This window comes from Loxodonta africana, chromosome 2 (assembly GCF_030014295.1).
Source record: "Loxodonta africana isolate mLoxAfr1 chromosome 2, mLoxAfr1.hap2, whole genome shotgun sequence".
NCBI lineage: Eukaryota > Metazoa > Chordata > Mammalia > Proboscidea > Elephantidae > Loxodonta > Loxodonta africana.
Genome location: NC_087343.1, coordinates 20,013,539 through 20,027,971, shown reverse-complemented (window position 1 = coordinate 20,027,971; position 14,433 = coordinate 20,013,539). Strand labels below are relative to the sequence as shown.

At 40.8% G+C, this 14,433-nt stretch overlaps 1 protein-coding gene across 4 annotated transcripts in view; it reads left to right on the top strand.

Moving 5' to 3' along the window:
• RETREG1 (reticulophagy regulator 1) overlaps positions 1-14,433 on the top strand; it is a 184,138-nt gene that overhangs the window by 163,672 nt on the left and 6,033 nt on the right. For all 4 annotated transcript variants that reach the window (XM_010588078.3, XM_023545395.2, XM_023545394.2 and 1 more), the window contains 3 exons: positions 4,997-5,123; positions 8,833-8,917; positions 13,662-13,799. In XM_010588078.3, the coding sequence (XP_010586380.2) occupies positions 4,997-5,123; positions 8,833-8,917; positions 13,662-13,799 (350 nt within the window). The remainder of the gene's footprint in view (positions 1-4,996; positions 5,124-8,832; positions 8,918-13,661; positions 13,800-14,433) is intronic.

The window sequence follows — 14,433 nt, the reverse complement described above, 5'->3', positions numbered from 1 at the left end:
CTGGGAAGCCAGAGCTGTTTTCTGGGGGTAGAATGAGCCTGCTTGTCTTATGAACTGTCTTTCCAATTTTTATCCCCTTAAAATAGTTTCACAAGCTGGTGAAGCTATAAATCCTTCGGCTGTGGAAAAAGCATTTTGCCCCGGCTGAGGCTTCTTTGGTAAATCACTGCTTATCTTGATCTTGTGGAATGTCCTTTGTCAAAACACCTGACCTTAGTTTCCGTTATGAAGGGGAACTTAAATAAATGAGATCTGCTGGGACCTCCATTTGGGTACCTTTTTTGAAAGCACTTCACAGCTGCAGCAGCTCAGGCAAAGCCCATTTGAAAGACGGCATGGCCATGAGGGGCTGGGAGCTGTGGCGACTTCTCCCCCAAACCCACTTGACCAGGACCTGCAGTGCTTATGGGAGTTTGGGAATGATGGTCAACAGAGGGCGACTCTTAAGTTGTCTCTGTCTCACGGCTGGAGTGGGCACCAGGCTCACTCCTTAGTGAAGACAGCAGTATGGGAGAGAGTTGGGAGGAAGGAAGAAAAAGAGTGAAAGATGGAAGAAAGGAAGGAAAGAAAGAAGGAAACAAGGAAAGAGCAGAGGACCTTACTTTCCACTAAACCTGGAAAATGTGTGCTTTCCCTGAAACTAAAAAGGAAAAATAATAAACTCTGAAGTATTAATACTGAAGCCACTGGTGACAAATGCTTCTCCCTTGGATGAGCATCAATTATAGGTGACTTGTACTCTTTGATTAAGAACTTGGTAAAGATTCAGAGTGTTCTCAAGCCATATTTCCCTCCTTTTGTGTTCGTTGGGCCTCCCGTGACACGGACAGCCGTGCCAAGCATGGTGGGAAGACAGCCACACACCATGTAAAAGATCTGATTCTCGACATCATCCAGTATTCACAGGAGATCCTTTCCCTGGTTATGTGTTTTCCACACAAGACTTTCTAGGAAAACCTAGAGTTTCATTATGGAGCAACTCTGTGCATGTGCAGATGTCAAGCAGCCACCCAGCATGCATCTCAGTTTCCTTTGAGTATTTGGATTCTGCACATGAAGTACTACCGTTTCCTAGAAAGGGCTGGTCCTAAATGATGCCACACTGGTATTGGCCAATCACACCTCCTCCCTCCTGAGCCTAGGAACGCTTGAGGAGGAATAACAAATTGTTCTCAGGAACAACACAGGTTCTAAATTTTGACATGTGGCCGTTTCAAGGGATGTCATTGAACTTACGCACCCTTTGAAGAGGGCACATGTTTTAATGGACACAGAACTGTAGTTGAACTCAGGAGTATCTGCCTTAGGTCTGTGCCCCAAACCCACTGAGAAAGCTTGGGTTCTGATTTCCTCATCTTAAAGTAAGGGAATCCAAAAAGGTGACATCCAACATCCTATTTCATTCTCAATTATATAACGAAAAAACCAGCTGCCGTCGAGTTGACTCCAGCACATGGTGTCAGTAGAACTATGCTCCATAGGGTTTTCAGTGGCTAATTTTTCGGAAGTAGATTGCTAGGCCTTCCTCTGAGGTGCCCCTGGGTAGACACAATCCTTCAACCCTTCAGTTACCAGCCGAGTGTGTTAACCGTTTGCACCATCCAGAGACTACTCATTACCTAAATTGAGCTGTGGTGACATAAATTAATGGTAGATTGCTGGAACACTATAGAAATCTATGCTCCTACAGTACTCAGAATTAATCACTAGACAGTTGAAAACTGTTATTACTAAGCTCCCAAAGACCTGTTATTTTGGGTCCGTATTTCATTTCAGGAAGTGTAGAATAACAGCTCTTCTTGCCACCAGCCACTCCCTTGGAAGCCCTATGGGGCAGTTCTACTGTGTCCAAGAATGAGGTCGCTATGAGTTGGAATTGACTTGATAGCAACGAGTTTTTTTTTTTTTTTTTGCCCTTAAATCCAGATTTTTACAAAAATCATATGTATTTCCATTAAATTTTATCTAACACAGTCTCTACATTTATTTTTATCTCATAGTTTTATTACTCTCTTTCCAAAACCCATTTGGATAGATAATATTTTCAAGTTGTATACAGTGTGGGCATACAGCAAGTGGTCAATTAACATTTATGGAATGAATAATTAGAAAAAGTCATAAAACTAAATTTTATCTATGTTTTTCCCTTTTCGCCTTTTTTGTATATTATTGTTATTTTTGGTATGTTTCCCATCGTTACACAGTGGCTACAACAATGGCTTAAGCATAATAACGATTGTGAGGATATGGTATGGGACCGGGAAGCATTTCGTTCTGTTGTATGTGGGGTCACCATGAGTCGAAACTGACTCATGGGCACCTAACGACGACAGCCACCATCTCCACTGGAGTATTAAGATGCTTGTGTCATTACTAGTGCTCTAAATCAGGGTTGGCACACTTCAGCCTTTGTACCAAGTATGGCCTATTGCCTGTTTTGTATGGCCAGAGAATGGCTTTTACATTTTTAAATAGTTGAAAAAAATACTATTTTATGACGTGAAAAAATTATATGAAATTCATATTTTGGTGTCTTTAAAGTTTTGCTGGAACCCAGCCACGCTCGTTTATGTTTCACTATGGCTGCAACAGAGACCATATGGGTATGGCCTGCAAAGCTTAAAATAAATATTCACTCTCTGACCCTTTACATGAAAAATTTGCCAACCCTGCTCTAGATTTCATCGAAGAGCAAGCCTACCCCTATTTCTCCCTCTTACCCCCCACCACCCCCACCCTTCTTCTGACTGTACCTTCTCCAACTTTGTAAGGCAATTTTTCCTATAATGTGGCCGCTGTGACTTCGAGACAGTAGAAACTTTAATAATTCTACTTTCAACTCTGCTAATGAACTTATAAAACTTATAGTCACTGTTATATAAGCTGCAAGGAGCCCTGGTGGTGCAGTGGTTAAAGTGATAGACTGAAAGGTCAGCAGTTCAAAACCACCAGCTGCTCTGCGGAAGAAAGATGTGGCAGTCTGCTTCTGTAGAGATTTACTGCCTTGGAAACCCTGTGGGGTTGCTATGAGTCAGAATATACATGACAGCAGTGGGTTTGGTCTGGGTTTTGGCTATATAAGCTACAGGGGAAAGAGATTTTTTTTGGAGGGCCTTGTATCGTAGGTCGTCAGACCAGTACCTGGAACATAGTCAGTGAGTTTTTATTGGGTGAATAGAATGAGTATGCATTTTTGCAACCATTCTTTTCAATGGCGATGCATAGTCAGGGGCAGTCCACATGAAACAAAAACACTGCATACATCTGTAAGTTTAATAAAAAAATAGATGACAACCATTGGAGATTAAAAAAAGAAAAAACACTGCTCTCAGATGTGTAACTCACTCAGGAGGGAAGTCCAAGAATTTGACTAGTTTTAGAATTCGTGTGGCTTTTCCTCCCCCCCCCCAGATTAGCCTTACTCTTTCTTTTTTACTTAGAAAATTAAAATTAATTTAAAAACAAACTTGAATTTATATCAACTGATGATTGGAAAAAGATGCCCCAGAAAAATATGAGATATTGTGAGATGCTGTTGAGTTTAACAGTTTGCTATATAGGTAAGCAGATTTGACCAACCTTGGGATATATTGAAGATACATAAATTGGTGTAATAATAATTGTTCATGTAATATTATTATAAGTAGTAGTAGTAGTGTTGTTAGGTGCTATCGGGTCAATTCCGACTCATAGCAGCCCTACCTATAACAGAACGAAACACTGCCCAGCCCTGCGCCAGCCTTACAATAGTAGATATATTTGACCACTGTGTCGAATATGTCATGGACTGCCAGAAGAATGAATAAGTCTTATTTTGGAAGAAGTAAATCCAGAACACTCCTTATAAAGAGGATGGCGAGACTTTGTCTCACTTACTTTGGACATGTTATCGGGTGGGAGCAATCCTTCTAGTAGTCGTCACCATCATCCTTGTCATCATCGTTCATCGTATATACTTAATGCCAAGATCTTTCTTTAAAAAGTCCTGTGACTTCCCTGTCCTTAAGGTTCCTGTATGACCTGGGTGTTTCCTACCTCCCCAACTTCAGGTAGTGTTATTCTTATGGTTCACTTTGCTGGAGCCACATTGGGGCCCAGTAGGTTAGTGCCTATCTTAGTTATCTAATGCTGCTATAACAGAAACACCACAAGTGGATGGCTTTAACAAAGATAAGTTTATTTCTTCACAGTAAAGGAGGCTAAAAGTTCAAATTCGGGGTGTCAGCTCCAGGGGAAGGCTTTCTCTCTCTGTCGGCCTTCTTATCCACCTTCCCCCAGACTAAGAGCTTCTCTGCACATGGGCCCCGAGTCCACAGGACACGCTCTTCTCTAAGCATTGCTTTCTTGGTGGTATGAGGTCCCCAACTCTGTTCACTTCCCTTTCATTTTTATCTCTTGAGAGATAAAAGGTGGTGCAGGCCACACAGCAGGGAACTTCCTTTATATTGGATCAGGGATGTGACCTGGGAAAGGATGGTGTTACAGTCCCCCCTAATCCTCTTTAACGTAAAATTAGAATCACAGAATGGAAGACAAGCACAGAATACTGGGGTACGTGGCCTAACCAAGTTGATACATTTTTGGAGGGACATAATTCAACCCATGACAGTGCTTTCAGCTCCTTCCCACTCCAGGGCTCTCGCATATATTGTACATTGACCTCTGCGCCTGGAACTCTCCCAACCCTTACAGTCAAGTCCTCCTAATACAGATTTTAGCTTGCAGAGACGCTGTCCCAAAGGACCCACCCTGTACTTCTTTCTCCCTTATAGCTCTTCCCTGGTTTTAACTGGAGAATTAATGGTGTAGCTAACTGTGTCGCCTCTCTCAACATGGTATGAGTTTCATGAGGCTTATTTATACCTGAATCCACGGGGCTTTTCCCAGAGCCTGTGACCAACAGCAGGTGCTCAGTAAATATTTGTTGAAACAATGAATGTTGAAGGAATAATCCAAGTTTCAGTTAAAATTGTCTATTTTCTTTTTCTCTCTTTAGCTGGGAGGTTATCAATGCCAAACCAGATGAAAGAACCAGACTCAGCCACTGTATTGCAGAATCATGGATGAACTTCAGCATCTTTCTCCAAGAAATGTCTGCTTTTAAACAGCAGAGCCCTGGCAAGGTGAGTTGCCCAGTCCAGGAGAATTACCGTGTATGCTTTAGGATGTCCACTAAACTGGCGAGAAATGAACTAACCTATTTTATCAGCTCGTAAGGGTTTTTTAATGCTGAACAGGATACACTTGGAACATGTAACATAAAAGCTGCCATCAGCAGGGTTCGGAAATATTCATGTTTTACACGCATTATCTAGCCCATTAACTAAAATGAACAGTGATGAGGCTTGTCAGCCAGACTAAGGAGAAAAAAAATCCCTGATTGAGGAAATCGGTTCATAACTTTTAGCCTGTTTCTAAAGTCAGAAGGATATAAACCTGCACAGTCCTTTGTGGGTACTTTCAGAGATAATTGAGTCTCTCTTTCAGTCTAGAAAGCCTGTACACATGTGTGATTCTGTTAGAGAGAAAACCTTTGACGAAAGTATTCATAGCAATCATATATATGGCATGAGTATTTTTTGCAGTTAAGATAAAAACCTGCAAGGGGAAGAGTGCTTTGAAAGCTGATTGCGTGGAGAAGCGCGTACGCTCGTGATATTATTTTACGTGTAGGAGCAGCTTCCCTGCGACCGACGGTGCGTCAGCTGCAGAGCTGTCAACGGACCTTTTCTCTTCCAGTGTGGCATTCAAGTTCCTCGAACGTCCACCAGTTGTTGGAAGGAAGAGCCTGGGAATGTAGAATTTAAAGTCCCTCTTGTTGTACAGTGTGAAAGCATCTCTCAAGATTACTAGTATTAAATAGTAGAATTACACATATTAAAGTGGCAGTGTTCTACGTAGGATGGGTTTTTTTTTTTTTCTTTCATCACTGAAGATAATTTTTAGGATAGATACCCAGGTTGGAGAGGGGGAGGTTGTGTTTTAAATTCCTGCATTGGTTTGCGTTAATGTACTTGTCTTAGTTATCCTATGCTCCCGTAACAGAAATACCTGGTGGCGGGGGGGCTTTAAAGAACACAGTGTATTTTCTTACAGTTCAAATTCAGGGTGTGGTTTTAGTGGGAGGTTCTTGTTTGTCTGCTTCAGCTGCTAGTAGCCGGCAATCCTTGGAGTCCTGGGCGCGTAGATGCATCTGCTGTGTGCCTGTCTTCATATGGTGTCTTCTCCTTGTGTGTCTGTTCTGCCCTTTTTATAATCACTCCAAAGTGATTAGGTTTAGGACCCACCCTACTCTAGCATGACCTTATTAAGGTAACAAAAGAAAAACCCTATTTCCAAACAGGCACGTATTTACAGGTTACAGGGATTAGAATTTCAACACCTGTTTTAAGTGGACATAATTCAGTCCAAAGCAGTATCCAGAGTCAAATAGCTTAAGATGATTATGCTACGAATCTAGTGGGTAATACGAAATCCTTTTGCGAAAATGGATCCTGGATATAGTAATGCTTTCAAAGACCTAGTTGTCCCTTAGACTTTTATGGCATTTCCTCCTACATTTTGCTTCTAGAATTAAAAATTCCTTCAAAGACCCTTGCTGTTTCAGAAACAGCTCTTAATTTTGTTCCATGAGTTCTTCTGTTCTCCTTTTGACTAGTTACTTTATGAACCCTGTGCCAAAGAATGAAAAGTCAAAGTTACCAGACTTTTAGGTCTTCTCTCTCTTTTTCTTAATCAGTGATTGCTCAGAGGTATCTATTCCTTCTTGATTGTCTTTTTTTTTTAATATATGTAATTTCGTATTTTTTGTTGTTTTTGAGAATATATGCAGCAAAACATAACACCGATTCAGCAGTTTCTACACATACCGTTTAGTGGCATTGAATAGGTTCTTTGAGTTGTGTAAGTTCTTGGAGTTGTGTAACCGTTCTCACCCTTTTTTTCTAAGTTGTCCCTCCCCCATTAACATAAACTCACTGACCTCTAAGGTTTCTGTCTAATCTTTTGAGTTGCTATCGTCAGTTTGATCCCGTATAGATAGTTCTGAAAAGAGCACAACGCTCAAGGTAGACATTTTCAAGCTAAACTATTGTTTGGTTTTAAGGAGACTTCAGGGGGAAATTTTGATTTAAGGTTTAAAAATTTTCAGGATTCATCCAACCTCATGACTCCAGGAAGTTTGGAATCCATGAGAATTTGAAATTCTCTTCTGCATTTTCCCTCTTTTGATCCTGATTCTTCTATAGAATCTTTGCTTAAAACGTTCAGTAATGATAGCCAGGCACCGTCCAGTTCTTCTGGTCTAATGGAAGCAATTAGCCACACGTTCTATATCCTCCTCCTATTCCTGACTGTCCTCCTTCCTCTGTTGTTCCAGGTGAATACAGGCCAATTATTGTGCCTTGGATGGCCACTTACAGGCTTTTAAGACACCAGGCACTATGCATTGAACTAGGAGGTAGAACAGAGGCACTGAACATGTCATTAGGCCAGTTAACTGGGATGACCCATGAAACCATGACCTCTAAACCTCCAGACCAAAGAACCGACTCGCATGAGGTTTTTGGTTGTACATAACCAGCAGCTACTCTTTTACTTTTGTCATTGTCGTAAATATATCTCGAGTGTCTTTTTGAAATTCCCTTAATGAATTTCCTTTGGTTGCTTATTAGTTTAATTAGCACCATTTAGAAATAAGCAAAAGAAGTGGGATAGTTTAAGTCTAGAGTGTGGAAATCAAATGAAGACTTTATGGGGAAAAGCTTTCTGTCTTGATGTTCCTAATGGGAATGAAGGAAATTTTCTGAAAATTGTTCTTAAATTTCTTAAAGCAACCAAGGTTTTTTTTTTTTTTTTTTTTTTGCGGCCGGCGGTGGCGGGAGTCATAACTGACAGAAAGGGAGGAAAATAATGGTTCACATATGACTGTAGGCGTTTCATTCCTGTTGACAGTTGGGTTCTATGATACCTGTAAGTGGTGCCACTTGAGGGGTGGGCATGGCTTGGAACGATGGTGATAGCCAGTAGATTTATCCCAGCAGCTTAACAGCTATGCAAATTATTGTTAGATTTGTATAAATGCCTCTGATTTCTGTGACATGTTTTTCTGGGTTTGTGAATTTTGATGGGCATAGAGTAGTTTGAAGATTTGGTTACCAAGCTGTGATAACCAGTAAGTGGTGCTTAGTAACAAGTTTCCGGGAATGTATGACCCTCCTGTTCTCTTGTACCTGGCAGTAATACAGCGACAGGCATGATTAATGGGGGGTCCTTGTTCTCTGTGGAAATCCTGGTGGCATAGTTGTTAAGTGCTACAGCTGCTAACCAAGAGTTTTGCAGTTCAAATCCACCAGGTGCTCCTTGGAAACTCTACTGGGCAGTTCTGCTCTGTCCTATAGGGTCCCTATGAGTCGGAATTGACTCGACAGCAGCAGCGTTTTGTTCTCTGTGATTGAAATTAGCTCCTGAACCCTCAAAGTCATTATGAAAACCAAAACCAAACCAAACCCGTTGCTGTCGAGTCAATTCGACTCACAGGGACCGTATAGGACACGGTGGAACTGCCCCGTAGAGTTTCCAAGGAGCTCCTGGTGGATTCAAACTGCTGACTTTTTGGTTAGCATCTGTAACACTTAACCACTACACCACCAGGGTTTTCAAAATCATTATAAGTGGACTAAGGCTAGTTGAACGTAGCAGTCATTAGTCAGGCCTAAGTGCAAAAGAACGCTGTTTGATCACATACAGAGAAGTAGTAATTGTGTGGGTGTCCTGCACTCTAAAGTATCTTGGTCTTAAGAATAACTGTTGCATGTTATCTCTCATTTCTAGTTTTGCCTTCTGGTCTGCAGTGTGTGCACATTTTTTACGATCTTGGGAAGTTACATTCCTGGGGTTATACTCAGCTATCTACTGTGTAAGTATGTAGGGTTGAACGTTTGCCTACTTCTTGTGGCGCGTGTGGTATCATTTTGACTGTCAGCGAGCCCTTCCATAGTTTGGAAGAGGAGGGGTGACTTCGTAATTATAAAACTAATAGATTATTCTTGATACTCCTGCTACACAAAGTTTCTCCTTGTTCCTGTAGACACGTTTCCATTTTAAAATTGGAAGAATAGTAGCGAAAGGTAGGATTATAAGTGAATAATTTTCTTTATTTTAAATTATGTCAATAAAACTATAAATAAGCTATGCTCCTCACCCCCACAAACAACCCAATGTCTTAGCCCCTGTCTTAGTCACCTAGTGCTGCTATAACAGAAATACCACAGGCGGATGGTCTTAACAAACAGAAATTTATTTTCTCACAGTATAGTAGGCTACAAGTCCAAATTCAGGGTGTCATCTCCAGGGGAAGGCTTTATCTCTCTGTTGGCTCTGGAGGAAAGTCTTTCTTGTCAGTCTTCCCCTGGACTAGGAGCTTCTCTGCGCAGGAATCCCAGGTCTAAAGGACTCACTCTGCTTGAGGTGCTTCTTTTCTTGGTGGGATGAGGTCCCCTGTCTCTCTGCTCACTTCTCTCTTTTATATCTCAAGAGATTGCCTCAAAACACAATCCAATCTTGTAGATTGAGTCCTGCCTCACTGACACAGCTGCCACCCATCCTCCCTCATTTAACATCATAGAGGCAGGATTTACAACATATGGGAAAATCACACAATACCGGGAATCATTGCCAAGCCAAATTGATAATGCGTATTTTTGGGGTGACATGATTCAATCCATGCCAGCCCCTTTGCATGTTCCCTGGCTCAAAAAACAAAACAAAACAAAGACTAAAACTTCCATGAGGTGCCATTACACCCCCACCAGAATGGCTAACAAAAATATAGAGCAACCGTAATTCTCACACACTGTTGGTGAACAGGTGGAATGGCACAACCTTTTTGGTTAAGAGTTTGGCAGTGTCTTACAAAGCTCCTATACGGCTCAGTCATTCCACTGCGAGGTGTTTACCCGAGGGAAATGAAAGCATAGTCTACACAAAGATGTGTACATGAATGTTCATAAAGCTACTTTGTTTGAATTCAGTCCATACGTTCATCAACAGATAGATGAGGTATATTGACACAATGGATTACTAACCATAAAAACCAAACCTGTTGCCGTCGAGTTGATTCCGACTCATAGTGACCCTAAAGGACAGAGTAGAACTGCCCCATAGGGACTCCAAGAAGTGCTTGGTAGATTCGAAAGGCCGACCTTTTGGTTAGCAGCCATAGCTTTTAACCACCAGGGTTTCCAATGGATTACTACTCAGTAGTAAAAAAATGATACATGCCAAAATGTTGATGATTTGCAAAATAATTGGGATGATTAGAAGAAGCCAGATTTAAAAAAAAAAAAAAAGTATATACTGTATGATTCCATTTATTCTAGAAAAATCCAAACTAACATTTAGTGATAAGATCAGTGGTTGCCTGGGGATGAGGTGGGGGGGGGGCAAGGAGAAGCAGAAGAGAAGGATTAAAAAAATATGAGAAATTTTGGTAGTGGTAGATATGTTCACGTAGGAGCCTGGTGATGCTGTGGTTAAAGTGCTCAGCTGCTAACTGAAAGGTCAGTGGTTCGAACCCATCAGCAGCTCCGTGAGAGAAAAGACCTGGTGATCTGCTCCTGTAAAGATTCCCGTTGCCATTAAGTTGTTTCTGATTACAGCCTTGGAAACTCTACGGGGCAGTTCTACTCTGTCCTATACGATCGCTATGAGTTGGAAAAATAATAAGATAATGTTCGTTATTTTGATTGTGGTGAAGCTTTCTTGATTATATGCTGCAAATGACTTACGACACCAACTACCCAGAGTTAGGCCAAATTTCGTAGGTTAGGGACACAGTCCTCCAGACTGCCAAGCCTGCCCTAGACACCGCCTACAAGCTTGGGAGTCCCTGGGCCACCCTCAATTCTGACCAACTAGCTACAGATTCAGGGATCCCCACTAGCCCCTTAGGTTTGATGGTTCATTAGAACAACCCATAGAGCTCACTAAAGGTGTTATACTTATGATTACAGTTTTATTATAGCAAAAGGATACAAATCAGAACCAGCCAAAGGTTCCAGATGAGGTCTAGGAGGGTTCCAATCATGAGGCTTTCATTATCCTTTCCTCCTGAAGTCAGGATGCTTCCACCTCCTGGCACGTTAATGTGTGACCATACAGACTATTGCCATCAGGAAGCTCACCTGAGCCTCAATATTTAGCATTTTTATTGAGTCTTCATACATAAGCACAATTGATTGAATCATTGGCCACATGAATGAACTCAATGTCCAGCCTCCCTCCACTCCCTGGAGGTTGGGCAGTATCACATGGCTCAAAGCTCCAAACCTCTAATGACAGCTGGGTCTTTCCAGTGTGGCCAGCCCCCACCCTGAGTCATCTCATTAGCATCAACAAGTGTAGTCAGAGGGACCCACCATGAGTAACAAAGATACTCCAGTCACTGGGGAAATTCCAACGGTCTAGAGGTTACCTCCCAGGAACCTGGGACAAAGGCCAGCGACAGCTTTTATTACACATATACATATATAGAAACTTACCAAATTGCACGCTTGAAATATGTACAGTTCATTATATCCGACTTATACCCCAAGAAGCTGTAAAAATGTGTGAATTTCCTGCTTCTCTTCAAAAATAATGAAAATCTGGTGCTTGCTGCCTTTAGATGGGGCACATGTTCACCTCTTCTCTAACCCTCCTGTTTTTCTCATAGCAGCTTCCTTTGTTAATTTACATACACGTTCCTGACTTCTGGAGAAGTCTGAGTTTGTAACTCCTATTTTGAAATGTAACAGGGCACATCTCCTTACAACAACAAAAGAATAAACAGTAGGGAGTACAGGTAATTGGCAGTCTTCGTTTCCTTTTGTATCCCTAGTGCAGACCACAGGGCTTAGCACATGGTCCCAGCTCAAATCCATTTTCCCAAATAGAATGGCTATAAAATATCAGCCTCTCGATGTTCACTGTTTAGGATTTAGAGGAGAAGAGGGCTCAGGAAGGAGAGTCTAATATGGGCAATGGATTCTTTATTCAGATGGCTTATGTTGTGGATTGAATTGTGTTCCCCCAAAATATCTGTCAACTTAGCTGGGCCATGAGTCCCAGAATTGTGTGATTCGTCTACCATTTTATGTGACTTCCCTATGTGTTGTAAACCCTACAACTATGATGAAATTAGATGGATTAGTGGCAGTTATACTGGTGAGATATACAAGATTAGATCCTGTCTTAAACTAATCTGTTTGAGATATAAAAGACAGAAGCGAGCAGAGAGACCAAGAAAGCAGTGCCAGGAGCAGAGCGCATCCTTTGGACCCAGGGTCCCAGCACAGAAATGCTCCCAAAGGGAAGATTGACGACGAGGCCCTTCCTCCAGAGCCAACAGAGAGAAGGCCGGCACCCTGAATTTGGACTTGTAGCCTACTAGACTGTGAAAGCCGTCCACTTGTGGTATTTCTGGTATAGCAGCACTAGATGCCAAAGACAGCTTATATTGTCTCATTTAGTCTTCACAGCAACCCTGGGGAATAATAATATTATTCCAGTATTACTAATGAGATGCTAATAGACATTAAAACAAAAATAATATTAAGGCTATAGTAGAAACTGAAGTTTTATTTAATATACAATTTGCAGATCAGGGCAGCATTTCTAACTAGAGAGTCAAAAATGTTCCAAAGAAGAAAAATCCTTCATAGATTCTTATACTGCAACTTATCACTAGTAATTACTATATTTTTACGCAAATAATACACACCTACTATGTTTGTTTGCCAACTGCTTCCTCCCCTCCCCCAGACATTTTTGTAAATGTGATATGCTATTTTTTTTTTTTTTACAGCAACATGTAAAAAAAATTGGCATAACAACACTAAGGAAAGTACCTCCTGGGGGAGGGAGCTGTTGGCAAACAAAAGTAGAAGTGTTCCATATGGTATATATCGCCATGGAAACAGGGACAGAATAAGTGTTTACATCATAACATGTGGGCAGGCAACATTTTCATGAAGAACAATTCAGATAATTACTGATTTACCTTAAAATATAACTTATAGTCTGACTTTTGGGGTTTCTGACTACACATAGTTCTTTAAAAAAGCACAATGCCCAAGGCGAACATTCTTTACTAATTACGCTAAACTATTGTTTGACTTAAAGATAACTTTCAGGAAACCAGTTTACTCAAGGTTTAAGGTTCAAAGATTATCTCAGGGAGATAGTTCAGATGGATCACCAGAAAATCTGGATTCCATGAGATATAAAAACTCCATTCCTCATAGATAATAATAACTTTTCCCTGATAAGGGAGGATTTAATAAATATGTAGAACTGAGATTTTAATCCAGGACTGCTGTCTTGAAAGCATGTGATCTTTCTATAATTTTGAGTTTAAAAGGATTGAGAGGAGGAAGTTGATGTAACTGGTAGTCTTTGGAAACAGTGACCATAACCATTGTGTATGTGTCTGCCTGTATATTAGAAAGAGGATTTTGATGACGGGGGTAGAATAGAAATTATGAACTTACTTCACAGAAACATTCCTTAAGAAATAAACTCCTATTTGTCAGTAAGGGAACTGAAATGGTTTTTTGTGGAATTCTAAGCCTTTTGAAAGAGAGGTCATCTAACCTATACCTGTCTTTTTTCTTGTATTTCAGTACTGTTTGCATTTTTGTGTCCCCTCTTTAAGTGTAATGATATTGGACAAAAACTATACAGCAAAATCAAGTCGGTTCTGTTGAAACTAGACTTTGGAATCGGGGAATATATTAATCTGAAGAAACGTGAGAGATCTGGTAGGTGAAGCTTGAACTTTAGATTCCATGCATGACTTTTATTATGAAAGAAGTCGCCTTTAATATGTTACAGGGTGCTTTTAGCCTTCTAATAACTATTGTTACGAAAGATAATCCAGAAAAGTAATATCGTCTTAGACTTCTCTTCTCAAACGTATACTTAAATAAATTGACTTCTTGTATCCAAATTGTCAGGGGAGGGAGAGAAGGGTTAAAGAACTCTACATTTTCTATTTCTGATTTATTTGCTTTGTTTAAATTGTTTTATTTTGGGTTGGACTATTGCAGATAAAAAATTGATGCAGGTAGGAAAGGGTGTGGATATCAGATAAAGGATTGAAAAAAATAAAAAAAGAAGGGATTGGAAGAGCAAGTAAAGAAAATAGGGAAAACCAGTGTGATCATTTTTCACTTCTTAATCTGGTTTATGGCCTTATAGCACAGGGGTTCTCAAACTACAGCCTGCATCAGACTCACTGCGAGGGTTTGTTAAAACACACATTGCTGCGCCCCTCCCTCCCGGGTCTCTGATTCAGTGGGTCTAGAGTAGGGGCTGAGAATTTGTATATTTAACAAGTTTCTAGGGATGCCGATGCTACTGGTCCAGGGAACACACTTGGAGAACTACTGCTAT